This window comes from Podarcis bocagei (assembly GCF_964188305.1).
Source record: "Podarcis bocagei genome assembly, chromosome: 2".
Lineage (NCBI taxonomy): Eukaryota > Metazoa > Chordata > Lepidosauria > Squamata > Lacertidae > Podarcis > Podarcis bocagei.
The window spans coordinates 34,017,449-34,040,368 of record NC_138126.1 but is presented as its reverse complement, the minus strand read 5'-3'; the positions used below and the strand labels follow the sequence as shown (position 1 = coordinate 34,040,368).

Sequence of the window (22,920 nt, the reverse complement as noted above, 5' to 3'; positions counted from 1 at the left end):
GAAATGTTATAATTCTCTCCCCCCCCCCCCAGTCCCTGTATAAATATATTTACATAACTGGGCCTAACAAGAAATTACATTTAACTTCTCAGAAATGACAATAACTAAAACCTGAGCTGCCAATTCCACTTCATTAGTGTGGTAGAAATGCATTCCAAATGTTAATAAAAATTCCAACATGCTGATAAATTAGTGCTTCTAAGGAACATGTGACACCTTGGTTAACATATTCAACCTCAATTATATTTCTCTTCAGCACCCTGTTATCTGGAACCTTTGCTGGCAATCAGAGGTGCTGTTTTTCAGCGGCCAATTTTCTAGATAATGTAGCTTATCAACACTGTGGGTAAACTTGCCAATGAAATCAGACTGCACTGAACCACACACGCGCTAATTGCATCTCTTTTTTATGCATATTTACAGACTGTCACTTCAAAGAAATCAGTGGCCCATTGAGGCAGCCAGTTAGCTGGAAGAATTGCCTCTTGCAAATGAAAATTAGCAAACAAGCTAGTGATAAATATGAAATGAACAAAGTCTCGAAATGCCGTTTTGTTCTCAAACTTCATCCTCATCCCAATTTATGCTTCCAAAGAAACAGGGTTTAGAAACACTGAATTCTGGGAACGAGAAACCCCCGCCTTGTACTTTTGTTTTAAAAGAAACTCTTGCGATATTGTTTAATGGATGTGGTTCAGACTTTGCTCTCTTTCTCATATACATGTTTTAATTTTTTTGCTTAACCGGGGCACTCTTCCACAACCCGACTTTCTTTTCAGTCTGAAACTGACAATAAACAGGATAGCTATTCAGAAATAATACCACACAAGGGCAACACGGTTGACCTCTGGCGCTATCCTGCATTCCAAAGTAATATTCTAATCACAATATTATTTTCCCTAAGTAGTTCCCTATCCCAGTCTTCTCAACCCCTTGACTCGAGCACATGTTTTCTACGAAAACAATTTGATTTTTCAGTTGCAAAAGAATAGCAACAGGCTTATCATTTACTGTTACTCAACAACATTTCCCCCCATATTTATTAGACACATGCACACACACACAAAATATGAAACAATACTAGGCTTGGATCACACTGATAATAATGAGAATAACAACAATAATAATTATCAGAATGTGCTAGGTGCTCTAGGGGTAGTGACGGATGATCCAAAGAAGGCCAGCCATTTTATTTTATTTTACTTTTAGTAGACATTTGGAGACTGGGGGGTGGGGGTGGGGGCGGAACACCAATCCCATTTTTTCAAGCATTTCCTGTGAATCTCTGATTACAATTCAGTGCCAGTTTTATTTGCAAATGTTAGCAGGGTGTGGCCTTAGGCTTCATGCTACATCATTTTATTTTCTATTCATTAGAAACTAGATAAACAGTCTGGCTTTGATCATTTAAACCAGATCCAAGCAACATCTCTTTCTATGTGGAGATATATTAAATAACCAATTGTGTAACAAATAGATAGATTACTCAGTTTCTTTACCTTTTCACTATACAAAAGGTTTTTTAAAAAATAAAATAAATGAATGGGTTTATTCAAATGAAGAATAACCACACAGAGATATTTGGTGGGGTATATATGTGTGCAGTGATGCAGTTTGGTAATTTTAGACTCTGGAATCAAGGGGAAGAGCTCCTATTAATTCTGCTGAGTATGGCCCTGAACGTCTGCCTGAAAGTCCAATGGCACCCTTGCTGGGGGGAGAGGCACAGTCATCTCCGACAAGTCTGTCTACCCAGCAGTATGTATAGTGGGGAGAAGGGAGAGCAAGCTTAGCTTCTCCCCACAACAAACAATACTGAGCAGGAGGTTTCTGCAGTAAGATCTTTGCAATTCTCCACTAGGGAACAAAATAGGATGAAGTAGGACTGCTTGAATGAACCTTTCCACCTCTCTCCATTTAACAGGCTAAAAGGATCGTCAAACCTATCCATTATAGTCCTCTAAATTTCTCCTTTTCCAATCTTAAATTCAGTTCTCCACATTTCCACAAGGTTTTGTTTTTTTAAAAAAAATCCTCATGAACGTTCATCAGCATTTTAGTGTGAATTATTCCCAATAAACACATTTTTTTTGTATGCAGTTTTGAAAAACGTACACATTTTTGCAAGCAGTTCTTCTTATTATACTGCCTTTTAATGCGTTGTTTTCACTGCTATATGCATTTTTAGAATAGAATATCAATATTTATTGTTTGGTTGTCGAACTGCCTCACAAAATTCAGACAAGCGTGCTTTTTGAAGGATAGCTGTGTTTGGTTCACACATTGGTTCAAAATATGTGGGTTAAAATATGTGGATTTCTTAGTAAAATAAACACAAAATTCAATTTCGTCCTTAATAGCGGGACAACAACCAGCTTTCTGAAAGGAAGGCCTCGGAACCCCTCCTGAACATATAGAAGTCCTGTGGATAGCGCTGCAGCCAATGCCTCCAGGCAAATAAAACCCAGCAAAACTGAAATTTCTGAAGTTAATTACGATATTCATAAATTATAGAGCACAGTACCACATAGTAGAACTTAGGCCTTTCGTTTAATTATGCTGGCGGTGGGAGGAAATTGAACGTTTTATTCTAAAGACAGCATAATTTAGGACGGTTCTGGTTTGGAAAAATAAGCAAACGAGAAAAATAATAACAACAACAACATAGTGGCTTGTAAGCACGCTTTTGGGTTCTTATACAAATATTAGATATGCCCCAGTATACAGCACATCTTCTGGGAGAGGCTCGGTGCCAAGATGGGCAATTTAATGCTGGAGATGGAAAAACCCTTTTAGGCAAATGTGCGTTGGCTCTTAACCATTCTGAGCGGTGACAAGTGCCAAGGCGTTAATTCTCTGCCTCATCTGGAATGCAATGCTGTTGCATAACAATGGCTTATCACACTATCTAGGTTCCCTTCACGGGAGATGCAGAACTGACATTTCGCTGCTGATGGCGGGTTGATTTAAGACTCAAGTAGCCCCCAAACGATCCCACACTTTATGCCAGTGGATATGTTGGTCTTTGAGTGCCCTGTTTATCAGCTGCTCCCTTAGAATGGTTGCAAGAATTCTTCTCCCAAAGTGTGTGCATTTGTGTGTTTTGGAGAAAGGGGTTTCCATCTGTGTATAAGTTGATTTCTTTCAGATGAGTTATTAATTTGAATGATTTAAGTACACTTCAATTACTCAGGAAGTGTTTAATCAGTAAAACCCACTTAATTGGGACATCTCCCAAGAAACTACATGAAAGCCCAGAGATATTTAAGAGCAACTGCTGTTGCTTAATGGGGATGGTAATACTGGTTAATTGGGATGCCTTTAAGTGATAGGGCTTTGCTTGGTTCTTCCCTCTGGTGTCCTTTTATGCCAGTTCCATATACAGTGGAACCTTGGTTCCCGAACTTAATCCATTCCGGGAGTCTGTTTGATTCCCGAAACAGTTCAGGAACCATGGCGCGGCTTCTGATTGGCTGCAGCAGCTTTTTTGCAGCCAATCAGAAGCCAGCCGTTCGGCTTCCAAAGAACATTCAAAAACCGGAACAATTACTTCTGGTTTTCGTTTGTTTGGGAGCAGAGGTTCCATTGTAGGCACAAAAACTTATTGCCCGTCCCCCGTCAGTGTGAAGATGCTTCATCCTACCCTGAAAACTTTAGCATTCCAGATCTATTGCTGATTTTGTTGATCCAGATTGGAGAGCAGTGTTTGGATTGCTAGAATAATCGTTCGCAATCCAGCTGTTCTCAGTTGGCCTTGTCATTCACATGTTAACACAAGAACCGAAGGTGCGCTTCCAAAGGAAGCTTCAGCTGTATTTATGTATGTACCTAACCACATCAGCAAGGGATCTTTATGCACAGAAGTGGAAGGAGGAAAGAATACCCTCAAAGGAAGAATGGCTGATAAAAATCATGGAATATGCAGAGATGGCAAAACTGACGGCTCTGATAAGAGACGCATTTAGAATCTTTCAAGGAGGACTATAAACTTTTTCTATATATTTTTTAAAAAATTTCCATATGTGAAGTCCACAGCAGGGTTTGAAGTTTAAGAAAATAAATAGAATATACTAAGATACCTGTTAAAGAGGAAGAAACTGTATATGATGGATTTTTAAGACGCAATCGTAAATAATTGTGATTATACAAATTGAGGATGGGTGAGTATTTTGGAATAAGCATTATAACTGCTGAGTGATAAAAATGTAAGTTTGAATCTTGAAATAAAAGAAAAAGAAAGTGTAAAAAAAGAGAGAGAGCTGTAGGGGCACTGAACATTATGGTGTGGTTGAATTCCCTTTGGACATGATCATGGGCTAACTGTGGTGAGAAAAAAGCAGCAGATGTTACCAACCATGGAGACCACAGTCAGTGGTTCACAAGAGCACAGAAGCTGGTTTGATCACAGAACCATAGTGAGGAAATGCGGTTGGTTTCCTGGAAGTGTGATTGAGTGGGCAGCCTCCATAACATGCATTCCTTCTACAAAGTTATTCATGCCCACAAACCAATCTCCTTCCAACTCCCAAACCCAGATTTCTCTCAGACCAGGAATGGGAGACTTGTATCCCTGCAGATGTTGTTGGACTACCACGGCCATCGTACCTGACCACTTGCCATGCTGATGGGAGTTGGAGTCCAAACCAACATCTGGAGAGCCCCTGGCTCAAATTTTCTGGGTTCTGAAGCTAACTGCCTAGCCCAAACAAAAACCGCACAATATCCTCTTTATGCCACATTCACCCACCCTTCTGGGGAGCCTAGGAAACCCAAATTCAAAGTGTTGGTGCTGACCTTTAAAGTCCTAAATGGCTTCGGCCCTGTATAACTGAAGGAATGTTTCCACCCTCATTTTTAAGCCCGGACACCGAGGTCCAGCTCCAAGGGCCTTCTGACGGTGCTCTCATTGCAAGAAGTGAGGTTACAGGGAACCAGGCAAAGGGCCTTCTCAGTAGTGGCACCCTCCCTGTGGAACGCCTTCCCATCCAATGTCAAACTGATCAGCAACTACACAACTGACCCATCTGAAGCAGCCCTGTATCAGGAAGTTTTTAATGTTTTGATGTGCTTTTGATTATGTTGGAAGCTGCCCAGAGTGGTTATAAGTGATTAATCCTCCTCCTCATCACCCTGGTCATTTAGTTTGGGAGGCCCTATTGTTGTAAAAGTGACCCCATGATTTCCTCTTTATCAGCCTGTCCAGTCTTCCCTCATCCCTGCACTATATCTACCACTAATTGTGTGTTGTATATTAGGACATTTCTGTTGTTTTATGCATAACTGGAAACAAAACATAAATGCACAAGCAGATATGCATTAGTTAAGATATATGCATTAGCACTATCATACTGCAATAATTCTGGCAATTAGATATTACTAAAGGAAGCCTTAGGCACCGACACAGCTATAAATATGGATTCTCTTGTAAAAAATTTAGTTCAGGAACGCATTTCCTTGTGGAGCTGGAGCCTGTATACTTCTTGCTAAAACCCTGTATAGCTTTAAAAAAATGTAACACATAGGGAATAGTGCATGCGGGGCTCATGTATTCACTTAGATAATACAAAACTGTGAAACATGTCAAAGCTTCTGCCAATATAGCTATTACAGTCAAGGTAAAAGAGCGAATCACTTCAAAGTGCTTGTTGTTGTTGTTTAGTCGTGTCCAACTCTTCGTGATCCTATGGACCAGAGCACGCCAGGCACTCCTGGCTTCCACTGCCTCCCACGGTTCGGTCAAACTCATGCTGGTAGCTTCGAGAACACTGTCCAACCATCTCGTCCTCTGTCGTCCCCTTCTCCTTGTGCCCTCCATCTTTCCCAACATCAGGGTCTTTTCCAGGGAGTCTTCTCTTCTCATGAGGTAGCCAAAGTATTGGAGCCTCAGCTTCAGGATCTGTCCTTCCAGTGAGCACTCAGGGCTGATTTTCTTAAGAATGGATAGGTTTGATCTTCTTGCAGTCCATGGGACTCTCAAGAGTCTCCTCCAGCACCATAATTCAAAAGCATCAATTCTTCGGCGATCAACCTTCTTTATGGTCCAGCTCTCACTTCCATACATCACTACTGGGAAAACCATAGCTTTAACTATACGGACCTTTGTCAGCAAGGTGATGTCTCTGCTTTTTAAGATGCTGCCTAGGTTTGTCATCGCTTTTCTCCCAAGAAGCAGGCATCTTTTAATTTCATGACTGCTGTCACCATCTGCAGTGATCATGGAGCCCAAGAAAGTAAAATCTCTCACTGCCTCTATTTCTTCCCCTTCTAATTGCCAGGAGGTGATGGGACCCCTGGCCATGATCTTAGTTTTTTTGTTGTTGAGCTTCAGACCATATTTTGCGCTCTCCTCTTTCACCCTTATTAAGAGGTTCTTTAATTCTTCCTCACTTTCTGGCATCAAAGTTGTGTCATCTGCATATCTGAGGGTGCTTATTGCCTGGTAAATAATGGAGGCCCATCAACAGGAACACAACAATCTTTTTTTTTAAAAAAAAAATACAGGTAGGCATGTTGGCCCATATGTAAAATTCCAAAACTCATCTTAGGGTGACACCTTTATTAGACCAGATGGCAACAACTGTGCAAGCTTTTGAGTTTGACAGGTCTCTTAATCAGGCTAGATGGCAAACAGAGCACTTGGGGTGGTGGTGGTGGGGATACAACAGGAGATCACAGACGTTCCATGAGGTTCTTTTGGACCTTTGTGCTTATCAGGTTAAACCTAGGCTCTGCTGGCATAAGGGGTTCACCTGGTGGGGCAGAGCTGCAATACTAGCTTTCCCACAGAAGAGTCGCTGTGACTTACTGGGAGGGAAGGGTGGTGCTTAGGGTGTATGGGTGCACTGGTGCGAGTGTAGTTCAGCTCCTCCAGTGTGCTTGCACAGCACCGGCCTCCATAATGCCTTGCCCCCTCTTCTGATGAGCGTCAGAGACTCCACTGATAAGAAATCAGGTACATGGGGTATCCCTGCCACCTAAATCCACCTCCATCCTGAGGTGGAACATGCAGGTTCCTAGATAGGTGGAAAACATGACTCAAGAAAAACTGGATGGTCTTCATATCAGCAAAAGTGGACATTAATTTTAAGTGGTGTGCTAAGCCAAAAAGAAATTGTCAGAAGCCAAACTGGATGGCTTCTCCGAGCCTTTGTAGAGAAGGTTTCCTCAGAAGTAAAACCCTCCTTCTCTAGTTTAGGATTCTGCTGTTGAACACCTCACTTCAGTTGTTGTTTTTTTCCAAGTCACATAAAGGTGGCCATGTTGACCTATAGGAAAATTCCCGAATTTGCAAATGTTTGGTCCTAGTTGATATTCTTTCTGTCTCCTAGTATCCGGATAATATTAGCACAGAGATGGAAAGAAGACACAGTGCCTACCAGAGAAGAATGGCAGATTAAGCTGATGGGACTGTGCAGAAATGGCAAAACTGACCGGAAGAATTAGGAATCAGGAAGACCAACATTTTAAGAAGGAATGGGGAAACTATATAATTTACCTTTAAAATCACTGCAAGCTATTAAAATTATTAGTAGGATTGGAATGATGCTTGTAGTTAAATGTTAGACTTTGGTTGTAATGGAGATTTAATACAATTGTATTAACAGAAAAGATGCAGGAGAAAAAATTAACATAAGGACCCACAAAGGGGAGGGGGGAAGTCTATGGGAATTTATGGGGGGGGGGAATATTTATTTGCTTGAAGGTTGTTTGTAAATTTGAAATATGTTCATAGAGACCAAGCGGGGTTTCTAACAGGTAGACAAATGTGGTGGGAATGTAAATGCATTAAAAATATTGGGAAATGATATACTATGAATTGAAAAAAATGTTTAAAATGAATTTTGTCAAACACCCTGAAGCCTTTTTGTTAGGTATCTCAAATCAAGAGCTACCAAAAGGAAAATGGACATTATTTATGTATGCTACAACAGCGGCAAGAATCTTGATTGCACAGTATTGGAAGATGGAAGGAATACCATCAAAAGAACAATGGCAAGAAAAGCTGATGAGCTATGCAGAACTGGCTAAGCTAACAGACAAACTATGAGAGGACAAAAAGGACTTCAGAAGAGTCTGGGAACCATTTACAGTTTACTTGCAGAAACAATAGAATGGACTGGATTCACTGGCAGGATTTGAATAAACTTTCACAACTTTCTTTGAGTAACAGATATTTTAGAGAAATGATAAGGGATTTTATTTTTGTGTAGGAAAAGCAGGATACGATAAATAAAACTAAATAACTCAGCAGAGGGGGAGTGGAGGGAAGACCAGAGGAGGGGAGGGAGAATAATTGTAAATAACATGATGAATTAATTGTTATAAAATTCAATAAATATTCGGGGGAGAATGAAAATAAAAGAATTTTTTTAAAAAGATATTCTTTCTGTCTCACCGCTATATTTTGAAGTAGGGGGTTGTTCTGTAGCTCCTTGTGCTATTATTTGTATTCATGTTGGCTACATTGTTTGATCTTATAGTTTATTATGTTTCTGATACACTGTATTAGATGCTGTGAAGGCCTCTGAGTGGGGTAAGTGGCCCAAAATTATGCAGGCAAATCAATAAAAAATAATCAGGCCTTGTTTTGAAGTAGTACCAGGCAGAGGGCCTTCTCGGTAGTGGCGCCCGCCCTGTGGAACACCCTCCCATCAGATGTCAAGGAAATAGACAACTATCTGACTTTTAGAAGACATCTGAAGGCAGCCCTGTTTAGGGAAGTTTTTAATGTCTGAAGTTTCATTCTGTTTTTAGTCCTCTGTTGGGAGCCACCCAGAGTGGCTGGAAAAACCCAGCCAGATGGGCAGGGTATAAATAAATAATATATATGCAGGTTTTGGTGTTTTCGGGTATCTTCCCGTGTAAGAGTTGGGGTGTCTAGGCGACGTTTCGACGAGGTCTCACTCGTCATCTTCAGGCTGGTGCTTTCGGTTTCTTGTTACTAGAACAGAGCAGGATCTCAGTGTTTGAGTTCAGATCCTGCTCTGTTCTAGTAACAAGAAGCCGAAAGCACCAGCCTGAAGATGACGAGTGAGACCTCGTCGAAACGTCGCCTAGACACCCCAACTCTTACACGGGAAGATACCCGAAAACACCAAAACCTGCATTCCTGTACCCGTGAAAATCTACGAAAGCAAATAATATATATATATATATATATATATATATATATATATATATATATAGCTGACACTTACTCTGAAGATCCACTGCTCACATTTCACAGTCAAGAGCCCACTTCCCTTTAAAGAGAAGTACATCTTTCCTCACTGAATAGGATGAAAAATTTAGGTTGCATATTTTCATCCTGTTGTGTCTGATGGGACTGTGTGTCTGTGGGGCCTTAATGGTGCTAGTCTATACATTTCCTTCTTCTTTTTTTATTAACATAATTGTAACATATTCTTCTTATTATTGCTTTTTGCCCAAATTCAGTAGCAATGGTTGTTATTCATCAGAATCAACTAGCATCTATTTTTACTTCTACATGTTCTAGATTCAAGGCAATACCAGTGTTGTGTAAGTCTAAGTAGCCATGATTTGTCTAGACGTCACTTCAGGGGCAGTGAGGGACTTGCAAGATAATACTAATACCTCTCAATATCCATGGATGAAGCTTTACTGGATGGTTATTTCAACTACTGTGCTGGGGTCTGAGACAAGCCTTCTGCAATGTGTGTGTGTGCGTAAGAAAGTAAGGTGGTTGCCAATTTGAAGTTGGTGAAGCAAAGAGATGTGTGTGGCCAGGAGCATTGTTTGGGTGCAGTTGCTCTCTTTGGAGCCCAGGGAGTCCATTAGAAAGTTAGTGTGCAGTGTAATGATCAGTGCCTTGGCCTTAGACTAGGAAAGACCCAAGTTCAAATCCCAACTCAGCTGCAAAGCTGGCTGGATAACTTTCAGCCAGTCCTGTGGAGTCAGCTACATTACTCATGGTGCAACGCTATAACTGTGTTATAAACATGCAACACCAGATGGCACCGTAGAGCCCAAAACTTTGCCTATGCGATTTTCCATAGAATTCCCCCCCCCCTTTCATTATAACTTGTGCTTTTTTCTGGGGGGGGGGTACACAGAGGTATACATACCCCTAAACATTTGTGAATCTTTGTAATTTTGTCCATTTACTGTATTTATTTTTCCTGATTCAAACTATAAAATGGTGGTTTTCTTGAGTCAAAATGAGAGCACCCTTAAACATTTTTTTTAGAAAAAAGCACTGGTTATAACCATTTAATTTCTGACTTATTTATAGCAGGGCTCCCCCCCCCATGTGTAGATCCAGCCACAGTCTCTCAGCCTAATCTAGCTGACGGAGATGTTGGGAGAATAAAAGGCAGACAGTGGATGCTGCCTTGGGGGGTCAGTCCAAGACTTTTTTCCTGCCTCAGGCAAAGGAGAAGATGTTGCCCCTCCCACTCCAAAAATATCTAGAAGCCCACCAGATTCACAGTTGAATTTTACTTTACACTGATGACAAGACAATGTCCTCCAACATACTGGAGGGCTACAGGGGGAGCTTAGGGGGAGCCCAGGGCACGTAGTGCGACACACACAGCTCAGGTACTCAGTGTGGAAAAGAAATGTGTGCGCACGCACACACACGCACACGCACGCACACACACACACACACACATGCACACACACACACACACACACACACATGCACACAAGTCTTGTATATTTCCTTTTCAGAAATTCCCACCTTTAAGCCTTCAACAATTAGGTAATATGCAATTGATAATGAATATATTTCATAAAAAACAAAAATTATACCAAGCTGACTTATAATTGCTACCGCCGAATGGAATTTCAATGATAGTAGTATAATGACGCCCCTTTTAAAGTGCCTGTATATTTGTCTGAGGTAAAAAGAAGGGTGAGGGGGGGACTGGAAGGGGGGGTAAGTATTGTCTGTTAAGTGTCAAACGCCTTTTCTTTCACCACAGATGACTTGGACAGTAACAAGGAAATATTTCACCTGGGAAAGAAATGTTAAAAACAACCCTTCACAAAATTAGAAAACCTGTTATCAAATGGCATAATCTTTTCAAAAATCCCAGAACATATACAGCAATAGAGATGACTTTTTGCTACACACTTGGCATTTGTGTTATGCTTGAGAGTATTCCCCCCCCCTTATTTAAGGAACTGAAGTTTCGCTAGCTAACAACTTTGCTTTCTTACATTTTCTTAACTTGAGAACTTCATTACATTCATGCCTTATTTCCTCCACCGCCCCCCCCCCAAAAACCCCTACATGTTACTTACGGAGAAATGCAGTTCACTCTCACTCCTCTATCAATCCACTCCGTCCCCAACGTCTGAGTTAACTTTACAACCCCGGCTTTCGAAGCATTGTAAGCTAATTGCTTCTGTGGGTGAGGAACTGGGTGGTTGGGAAGGGAGAGAGATAGAAATTTAATTATTACTTCCCAACAGAGAAAGAGTAAATAAAAACTGAAACAGTTATTTGTAGAGGTTTGGCAAACAGGCAGGCATACCTTTTCATTGTATTATCCTGACTTTTGGATCAACATATGGAAAACGGAACAACTGCAAACAGACCCCCATAAGTATCTACATTTTAGTGTTACATATAGCAAACCTATATGCTATTTAAAAGAAACTGTCACAGTAAGACTTATTATTCCCATGTAAGTGTGTGTATCATATGCCAGCCTAAAACTTATTATACCTGCAGATGCTTATTAAAATTAAAACTCAAACTATAAAAAGGCAAACAAGCACAAAGTTATAGAGCATGGGTAGGCAAACTAAAGCCTGGGGTCTGGATCTGGCCCCATCGCCTTCTAAATCCGACCCGTGGATGGTCTGGGAGTCAGCATGTTTTTACATCAGTAGAATGTGCCCTTTTATTTAAAACACATCTCTGGGTTATTTTGGGGGCATAGGAATTGGTTCATTTTCCCCCCTTCAAAATATAGTCTGGCCCACCACATGGTCTGAGGGACAGTGGACCAGCCCCCTGCTGAAAAGCTTTGCTGACCCCTGTTATAGAAGATCAGACATTTAAGCAGATATTGGTACACTTCTGTCCCGGAAACGCCAATCTCTCAAAGCAACTTGACTGGGTGGATGCTTTGGATGGGTGTGGGGGGGGGGGAATGCACACATGTCACATGTCAGTCAGAAACTAAAATGATCAGCTTTGTTAATTATAACGTTCACGCTTACAAGCGACTTTGGTATATTCTCCTCCTCCTTGCCCCTTTCCTTAAGCTGATATACCTGCAAAAAGACAGCTTATTTTTAGCAACCAAACCATTCTCGTGACATTTTAAAACAGAGTTTAGGCCCCACCAGGCAGTATCTATGAATTGATTTCAGAATGTATTTCAATTAATTGATTGAGATTTTATGTAAACTGTGTTACTTTTATTGTTGTTAGCCACTCTGAGCCCGGCTTCGGCTGGGAAGGGCAGGATATAAATAATTTATTATTATTATTATTATTATTATTATTATTATTATTATTATTATTATTATTAATATTTTTCCCTGAGAGGGAAATAGGACCATATTATAGGTCAATTTCATAATTAACATGAATTTGTTGACAAGGATGTATTTTAGACCCATTTTTTTGTAATGCACATACAGAACTTTTCAAAGTTCAGACCATCATCCCACCCAGAAATACCCTTTTTAGTAATCTATTCTTCATCAGGGCTATTTTTATTCCCTTCCCCTCAATTTTATTCTGGCGTTCATTCATTTGCTTCAGTATTTCCATGCTGACTTTTTAGGGCCAAGCCCTTGCAAGGCAACTTAAATAAAACTGTCATAAAAATCATTAAGAACAGTGGCTTAAAACAGCAGTGTTTTGAATAATACACAGGTGAGCAACATATCATTGCAACTCAGCTAAAACAATTAAATCAGTTTCAGAATGGCAACAAGTATAAGACATATTTTTGTTTAATTGTTCTTTCGATAATTATTGGGGTGGGTGCAATTCTGCCACAGATCACAAGTCTGTGGAGTTTAACCATAATCTCCAATAGTGCTCAACCAGATCCTTGCATCACTACATTCCCCAGAAGTTCCATATCAGGCCACGAAACACTCTTGCAAATTTTCTTTTTTCAGTTTTTCTTTTTTTAATTACAGTAATAATAATATGCTTAAATGGTTGGAAGTGTGGTAAGATTTAGGATTTTTTATTTCTAGAAAGAATAAGAAAATACAAATAAAAAGAAAACAAAAAAGCCCCAGAAATCAAGAGTTAAATTATTACTGCATGTCAGAGTGGTTTTCATTTAATTGGGAGCAGTCCTATAACAAAGTCAGGAGAATTTGACCAAATAAACTAACTTAGTAAAACAACATTTTAAAAGGCTGTAGCAGATTTATCCTTCCAATTCATGTATTTTGCTTGCCTGCCTGCTTTCTCGCCGGTTTCTTAAAATCAACACGGTGGAAAAGAACGTTTTTGTTGAATTGTACAAAAGCATGTAAAAACATACCACATCTTGAAATCACTTAAATAGACATAAGACTGTAATCCTAGCCAGCCGTTGCCTCCCTTTTTCCACTGCATAATAAAACTTGATTAATAACGATTTTTAAAAAAGAATCCCTTTGCTTTACAACAGAGAAATCATTTTTACAGACCCAACATATTTATTCAATAAGCTTTCATTACAAATATTTTCCCTCTTTTTGCTGTTGTTTGGTCTGGCATACCGGCAAGCAGCACTCCATGTGGGCTGGAGAAGAGGAGAGGAATCTAATTTCTTGATTAATTACTCTACTCAAGATCCAAGTTACATACAACTTTGGTAGTTAACCCCATCGCCCTTGCAAAAGTAGCACCTGCTAAAGTTTCCAAATATGCCTGTTTATGATAAATTACTGCATGTTTGCTTAAAGGGGCCAAACACTTTTGCATCTTTCCCATCTGAGAGTCTTTGTTTCCAGAAAAGCAGAAACTTATTTATTTATTCAGGCAGTTCTCTGACCTCTAATTCTGAACAGACCTATCAGGTGGCTTCCTGCAGTGCTTATCATACATTTTATAGGAGAAACTTTTGTGACTTCTTCCTACTTCATCCCACCCTTGACAGCATAAAAGTTTGTTATAGAGATGAACAAATTTGTCAATTTCCATTTCTCATGTTTTCAGTCTTAAGTTCATTCTCTTTCCCACATTTCTGCATCACTTTGCTTATTCATTTATTTTTAGATCCTCATTCAATAGCATTCTATGAATATACACATTTCTGTAGGTAATTTTGCCTGACATTTTTGCAAGCAATCTCCCCTGATATAATGCATTCTATATGTTCTTTTCAGCAACATACACATTTTTTGCACACATTACTTGTCTGGAAAACCGCGTTGCAAAATTCAGAGACGTGCAAATTTCGAAGGACGGTTTTGTTTCCGTTCGTGTAGCATTTTAGAAATTGCAAATTTGGGAGGTTTGCTCTTACACCGCATCAATTATTATCGGTGATACAGTCGGGGGGGGGGAGCTATGAAAGGAAATCTCTCCTTGTTGAGTGAGATTGTGTGTATGCTTCAAGCTGAGCAGCTTGCAGAACGAAACTGCAAATTGGGAAGAAGGACCATGCAGAAGGTCCCAAATCCTATCTCCAGTCGAAAGGATCAGATAGCAGGTAAAGCGAAAGAATTCTGCCTGAGGTCCTGGAGAACCACAACAGCAACAAGAAGAAGAGTTTGGATTTGATATCTCGCTTTATCACTACCCTAAGGAGTCTCAAAGCAGCTAACATTCTCCTTTCCTTTCCTCCCCTACAACAAACACTCTGTGAGGTGAGTGGGGCCGAGAGACTTCAGAGAAGTGTGACTAGCCCAAGGTCACCCAGCAGCTGCATGTGGAGGAGTGGGGAATCGAACCCCGTTCACCAGATTACGAGTCCACCGCTCTTAACCACTACAACACACTGGCTCCAACTTGTCAGAGTGGTCAGTACTTTCATAGACAGCCAGCTAATATGATCCGATCTAAGGCAGCCTACTTTTTGGGAAACAGCCATGCTTAAGTCATTCTCACTATTTCTGATGCTTGTGCTGGGAGTGCCGTTTATATAGCCCAAATGAACATAAAAGAAGGAGGTACCAGGAGACTTGGAGGAATCTTGAGGTTTAGGGGGAGGAAAAGTCCTCATGGCGGGAACATCCTGAAACATCCCAATGAGGATTGAATTTAGGGGTGGAACTTTCCAAAAATCTCAATGTTATGATTGTCTGCATGGATTCTTTTCTTAATTCTCATCTCACAGCTTGATCTCAATTACAAGGGAATTATTCCTCCCTGGGTCCTTTAAAAATACAAACATTATATGCATTATTATGTGTATCATTATAAATATAATGTTACACACATATTTCATACATATACCACCCCGGTTTTCCTAAAGTAACCAGCACATAAATAAATATATACAACAATGCCTATAAAAATACTTAAGGATTAATTCCTTAACGCTGCAGAAATATAATACCACATGTGGTTTGACTATTTCATACTTTTTATACTCTCTGCAGGTACCCGTATTAAACTGTCTTAGATGCCTCCTAGAAAACTTTTTTATTTGAAGAAGCCTACCCAAATACATAATTTAGACTTGTATTTTAACGTATGCTATTTTACCTATGTGTTACTGCTAATGGTTTTATGCATTTAGAGGGTTGTTTTTGTTTTAATTAAGTGTCTTACAAATCTTTCCTAATAAACAAATAAATATGAGATGTAGTTAGCATATAAAGGTAAAGGGACCCCTGACCATAGTTAGCATATAATTCCCCATATAATGTGCCAGAGTGGCTGGGGCAACCCAGTCAGATGGGTGGGGGTAAAAACAAAAACATAAGAATAAGAATATTTAAATAGTCAGACTTCAAAAACAAACAAAGAAACCGACAGTTTGCAGGTGGCTCAGACATAAGCAGGCACTCTGTGCAAGAGGCAGTCCAATGTGGGCAAAGCTCACCAAATCCCATATGTAAGGGCATAAAGCAAGCCAATGTAAGTTAAGCCAGTGTAAAGATACACCAGATATACCAAACCCTGTTCAGCAGTGGAACACCTGCTGCTCTGCCTAAGCCTGGCAGAGGGAAAACAAGCCTTATTAAAGCCGTGTTTGTTGGTGGTCATGTGACCAAGGAGAAAGTACCCCCATGGCCCACGAACAGCCCCTTTTAGGGACTTAACACCAGGCTCAACTAAGCCAGATTTGGCTCACCTGGGATGAGCCCGTGATGCTGTCATATCGTTGGCTGAGCTGGAGTTGGGGACCGTGCCGGTTTCAGGTGCGATCTTGCCTGTTTGGGGTGAGATCTCTCCCCAAATCACACGGGAGCTCATGCACTCTGCAAGCTCCCGTGCAATGATGACGAGATCTTGCCCGAAATCAGCACCAATGTCGGTGTCGCTTCTCCGCCTCATCCTAAGGCCTACCTACAGCGTTGCCTCCTCAAGGGTTTCCGCTGCTTGAGGCATTGGCCTCACTATTCCTAATGGGTGGGCCGGCCCTGGACTTCAAGCTGGCTGAGCCAGGGAACAGAAAACGAAGGGAATGAAAGGGAGAGGATGGAATCCTGACCTCTACACTCCACACAGCAACACTTGTGGCATACTACATGCATTTCTGAGTAGTATTTTGTCAGGGTTGATATCTGAGAACCCACTCTTGCAGAGATATGACATTAAGAAGATAAGAAAAGCCTTGTGGGATCAGGCCAAAGGCCCGTCTAGTTCAGCATCTAGATCCCTATAGGATGCCCCCAAGCACTGGTGGAGGAAGAGGAGTGCGGGGGAGCGCACCGCCCCCAGCAGCGCAATCCCGGTGGGGCGCCAACGTGGCTGTCCCCCACCCGCACTGGGCGCTATGCCCCCGCAGGTGGCGTGCCACACCCCCAGGACTCATGTCACACTCCTGCAGGCGGCGTATCACGCCCCCAGGATGTGCACCACGCCCCCTGGACGCGCACCAGCCCCACCCCACCCCACCTGCTCTCCGCCCCCCGGTGCCAGAGCATGAAGCTCCGCCACTGCCCCCAAGCAGGACCCAAAGGCTTGAATTTATTGCAGACTTGAATTGCTGTTTGTTTTCCAGCCGAACAGTGAACCCGTTTCCAGTGCTGATCTTTTCAGTGCTGCAAATTTAGGCAGAAGTGTACTTTTAAATTAAACATTTCAGAGCAGAGTTGAAAAGAGATCAATGAATCACAGTGCTGAAAATGCCCTTCTCACGCTTTTAATATTATTAACAGGATCTCTAATCCAGTCGTATTATGGCAACAATGATATCAGGAAATTGTTTCTGGAAATGATTTTTCAGCAGCAGTGGATTACTCTGAACATGTCGGTTCAGCTCAGAGGAGTGCCGCTTTGCCTCTTTCGTGAAAAATAATAGTGTTTGAAAACATCTCTCTATTACCCTAATCTGTTTTGCCTTCCCAGAATTCCTGATAGCTGTCTTGAAATAGTTGAAGGGGAGCTAGTATAGAAGATGGAGTGTGTTTGCTCTCGCTTGCTCCAAAGGACCAATGGGTGGAGGAGGCAGCGATGGCCAACGATGGACAAATTCATGAAGGATGGGACTATCAGTGACTATTAACTATGATGGCAAGGCTCTACCTCCAGAGCTCGAGGCAGCTTGGGCCCTGCTTTTGGGTTTCCCACAGGCATCTGGGTGGGCACTGGGAGAACAGGAGGCTGAATTAGAAGGGCCGCTGGCCTGATCCTGCTGGTTCCTCCTATGTTTGTGGGTTCTCCCAAAAGTAAGAGTGGGAACACAGTGCCTTGGGAGATGATGGGCTCTCCTTCACTGGCGGCACTTAAGCAGAAGTTGGATGACCATCCTACTGTGGACCATGTAACTGCATTGCTGATCCTGCAGGATGTTGGAACCGATGACAGTACAAGATCCCTTTCAACTCTATAATCATTACTTTAATTCCTGCAGACATTGGTGCAGGGAAGAGACTGTGCTAGACCATCAAGGGGTCATGTTTTATACCTGCCCTGCCCCTACCCTCTTCCTGAGACGCTTACAAGGAGGAACTGCTCCCTAAGGATTTACTCCTGCTCTCTCTGACATGTTTGTGGGGACTGGCCTTTGCCAGGACCATGGATTTATTTGGACTTTAGTCTTTTTTTAAAAAAAGAAACATAAAAAAGGTTTGCATTTTGTTGTCTTAAACTTTTGAAGAGTATATTTTCCCTATTGGAATTTTATTCTCGTGTGTGAACCTTTGTGAGCTGCCTTGGGAACCTTTTTGGCTGAAAGGTGGCATGGAAACCAGCCCTAACTATCACAATCCCATTAATTCAAATAGGACTTCTACAAAAGCCATATTCAAATCTGGTGCACTGTAGACCTCAGCCTTCGCTTTCCACCACGTGTTCTGGGTCAGGTATTGGAGAGATCACCGTTTATTGTACATTACCACTGAACAATAAACAATACAGGGAATGCATTTATTTATTTTTTTACTTTAATTCCTACAGGACTTGTTATTGTCCTAAACTGAGACCAGTATTTTCCTCCCCTTATTAAAAAAATAATAATCTTATTTTTTTTTGTTTGCAGAGAATGCCTTCCACTTGGGCAAGAGCGACATCTCTGGTATTAAAAACCGTAAGAGAAACAGCTGGTAAAAGCACTTGAAAAAAAAATTAACAGCAACATTATAAATGCATTTCCCCCCCTGAAGAAACAGTTAAAGTTACTAAGTAATAAACTGAACAGAATGTCATAGAATGTCAAACTGGGCACAGTAAAAATAAATGTTATTCCCAAGGAAAATAAAAAGACTGCATATTTATGTAACATTCAGCAGATGGACATGATATTAATATCGAGCTTTTCAGTTGCACTTCTATAGCTACTGGATTTCTCTCTCTCTCTCTCTCTCTTTCTTTTTTTTGCCTAACTTGGCAGCCCACAGGCACCATTTGATTTTTGGATTTGGACAATCCTGCAACAGATGTCCAGACCAATAAAACAAATTCCTAAAGGGCTACGCTTAATTTGTGTAATTGATCAATTTTTGTTACATGGGCCTCAGTTCACCAGCATGTAACTGCCTTCCAGATTAGCTCTGCAGTTGGGATTTCGTTCCATATGTTGCAATAGTTTATTGGCTCCTTGACGACGTGGCTGATACAACAGCGCAAGTGGGGAGACACCTGTTGGCAAGAAGCATCAAATAGAACAATTGGTATTAGAGCAGAGGCAAGAGAGCCCAGCTGGCACACTAGGGTACACTCACAGGCATGGGCCCAAGGCTGGGAGCGGAAAGGTCATTGCCAATAACAAACAAAGACCATCTTCCAAGGCCAAATGGGCCTGGATAGACAAGGCAAGAGGGCAGAGGGTGGGTACAGACATGGGTGTGAATCAGCAGAGGCAAGTGTGGCCCAATTTGGCTCTAAGAGGTAAAGCTGAGGTGGCTCTGATGCACAGCCTGCACACGTCACACCTGGAATAAGGCAGGAGGCTGCCGTATGATGAGTCAGACCACTGGGTCCATCTAGCTCAATATTGTCCACATTGATTGGCAGAGACTCTACTGGGTTTCAGGCAGGGGATAGTCCCAGCCTTGCCTGGGGATATCGGGGATCGAACCTGGTACCTACTGAATGCAAAATGTCCTGTCACTGAACCACGGCTCTTCTCCTTCTGGAACCAGGAGCTGGTCTAAGGATGCATCAAATTGTCTGAGCAGTTCAAAGGACGATGCTGGAGACCAGTCAGAGCTCAATTTCCATATACAGTGGTACCTCGGGTTAAGTACTTAATTCGTTCTGGAGGTCCGTTCTTAACCTGAAACTGTTCTTAACCTGAAGCATCACTTTAGCTAATGGGGCCTCCTGCTGCCACCGCGCCGCCGGAGCCCGATTCCTGTTCTCGTTCTGAAGCAAAGTTCTTAACCTGAAACACTATTTCTGGGTTAGCAGAGTGTGTAACCTGAAGAGTATGTAACCTGAAGAGTATGTAACCAGAGGTACCACTGTACAAGGTGGCTCTCCACCTGCAGTATTTCGGGGCTGTTCTCCCCAGAGAGCCAGTGTGGTGTAGTGGTTAAGAGCGGTAGTCACGTAATCTGGGAAACCGGGTTCGTGTCTCCGCTCCTCCACCTGCAGCTGCTGGGTGACCTTGGGCCAGTCACACTTCTGTGAAGTCTCTCAGCCCCACTCACCTCACAGAGTGTTTGTTGTGGGGGAGGAAGGGAAAGGAGAATGTTAGCCGCTTTGAGACTCCTGAAAGGGAGTGAAAGGCGGGATATCAAATCCAAACTCTTCTTCTTCTTCCACTATATAGAATGCAGTGGTAGAACTATGGATTCCACCATGTCAGCCTTAAGGTGGGCGTTAAAGAAGTATTATTATTATTATTATTATTATTATTATTATTATTATTATTATTATTATTATTATTACAGTCGTACCTTGGTTGATGAACGCCTTGCTAGTCGAATGTTTTGGCTCCCGAACACTGCAAACCTGGAAGTGAGTGTTCCGGTTTGCGAACATTCTTTGGAACCAAAACATCTGAAGCGGGTTCCAATTGGCTGCAGGAGCTTCCTGCAGCCAATCGGAAGCCGCACCTTGGTTTCTGAATGTTTTTGAAGTTGAACGGACTTCCAGAACAGATTCCATTCAACTTCTGAGGTATGACCGTATTATGTATTTAATTTATATACTACCCTCAAGTTCTCGAGGCGATTCACAAGATAAAAAGGCAGGATAGAAGCACAAAAGAGGTAGTTGAAACAAAACAAAACAAAACAATAACCCCATGCTTGTATGACTTCACTTCTTATACTGCATAAAAAACTCTCCAAGTGCCATGAAAACAGCACATTAGGCAGAACTCTACACTGTTATGCTCATTCCATACTCTTGCAGGAAGCTTCTCACATGGGATAACTTTTTTTTTTTACTAAAAACAACAACTATACCTATCCTACCTGCAGCCTCAAGTGCTGCTGTTCAGAATCCTACCATTTACCACATCATTCTGCATAATGGGTAGATTGGCTGTGAGCTTCCCGGGTGCATCGTGAGGTGGAAACATCCACCAACCAAGGCAAGGGACTTGAGTTCCGGTCCTGTATATAAATGGCGAAAGGATTAACACGCCTTTCACTCTGAGGGTGAATGTAGATTACACCCAACACCTTTCTTACATAATAAAATGTGTCCGCTTCAGAGGGCTTTAACCCCACCTCCTTATAGGAGTAATAAGTGCTCTAAAATGGAGAGGACAGATAAATGTTGAAAAATGATATCAATAAAATTTTTGTAGTACATTTTCCCTAATACAAAATGTCAGTGATTTACTTCTGCGCAATACAGGTTTAATTGATTCAAATAGCATCGGCAGTAATTAAAATATGGATTCTGAAGCACAACTGTTAGCTCTCATCACTCACCTATTAAACTTGCCATAGATGCTGTGTTAATTATCTTCCCATATCCTTGATTCAGCATAATGCGGCCTGCAGCCTGTGATAGAAATTAAAGGAAAGACCAGTGACCCCTTTTGTGATTCCGCTAATAATGACATGATAATAAATTAGTACTCACTTTTCAGAAGAGTTTATGTGCTAACTAATTTTCCCCTTCTCTAAAGTGCTTGATGTAAAAACTTGATATGGGGGAAATGGTTAATGCGGGAAAGTTTACGTAACCATTTTACTGCACTCCCAAAGTGTGGCTCCCAAAAGCCATCAGCAAATTTGGAGTCTCTGCTTTAAGTCCTTAGAGCCGATGCTGAAAATACGGGGCCTCTTTTAAAGGACTGACCCTGTATTAGCTTGAGTTTTTGTATCATTAGTAAATGCATGATGAATGAAGCACCCCCCCCAAAAAAAAAATCTGTACCCATTGCATTGGTTGCAAGCCCAATTCAACTTGCTGGTTTTGACTTTAAAAACCCGAAATGTTTGTAGGCCACATGATTTGAAGGGCCACCCGCCCCTTTTCAGGCGGCTGTAGAACTACCTTCTCATTGAGCTGTGAATGGTCTCATTCCCAAGTGTTAAATGGATGTCTAAAATACACCTCTTTAAATCTGCCTTTTATAATTAAAGCCTTTCAAAAGAGCTGGCCCTAAAGGGAGAGTTTTTGAGTTCTGATATTGATGTTTGGCTGTTCTTTTAAATTGTGCTAAAATGATTGTCTGCCACATTGCTGCCACTGATGCTTAAGTTTTATATTTTGCTATATTGAATTCAATATTCTCATGGATTTAGGAAAGAGAAATCAAGAAAAGCCATAATTTAATTTAATTTTGAAGTGTTTATCACCCACTCTTCAATGAATGTTTTCAATCTCTGAATGAGAGTTCCACGGCAATTCCTTACATGTCTAGTCCTTGCTTTCTATGTTTGTAGCTTGGACTGTAGATCTTAAAACCTCTAGAAGCTGAGCCATAGCAGTGGGATGTTCTGTTACTGGTCTGTGCTTCTGTACGCTTCTGCTCTAGTGGATAAAATATGGTGACGCCTAGGTGGCTGGTCTGATCCAATAAGATGATTGCGATATTACTGAATGCTAACAAGAGGCGATTACAGACGGAAGTTTATTGTGGAATCGGCGCCGTTCTTGCATTGTCCACATGACATCATAATCACAATGCCAGCCTGATATTTTATTTGTTTAACATTTAATCTAGAGTTCTTCTTTGAAAAACTGGTAAGTAACAATAGAGCAGTTTTTGGGTGGTGACATTTTGGTGAGTGGTCTCTATAGTCACATCCGTATTTTTGCTTGTGCCTCACCTGAGCACAGCCAGCCATTTTGTTTTTAGTGACCCAAATGATGCAAGCATAACTCCCTCCACCAATTGCCACATACCAAAGGCATTTCAGAGTTTCAACCACTCAGACAGGAGGAGCTATTCTATCAAAATCTCAGCA

General features: G+C 41.4%; 1 protein-coding gene across 1 annotated transcript in view; it reads right to left on the bottom strand.

The window, feature by feature from the left end:
* LOC308581589 (uncharacterized protein) overlaps positions 1 to 22,920 on the bottom strand; it is a 53,011-nt gene that overhangs the window by 1,768 nt on the left and 28,323 nt on the right. Inside the window, exons 9-10 of the mRNA XM_081184222.1 lie at positions 21,433 to 21,505; positions 11,269 to 11,386 (exon numbers count right to left, since the gene is read on the bottom strand). Coding sequence (XP_081040348.1) covers positions 11,269 to 11,386; positions 21,433 to 21,505 — 191 coding nt within the window. The remainder of the gene's footprint in view (positions 1 to 11,268; positions 11,387 to 21,432; positions 21,506 to 22,920) is intronic.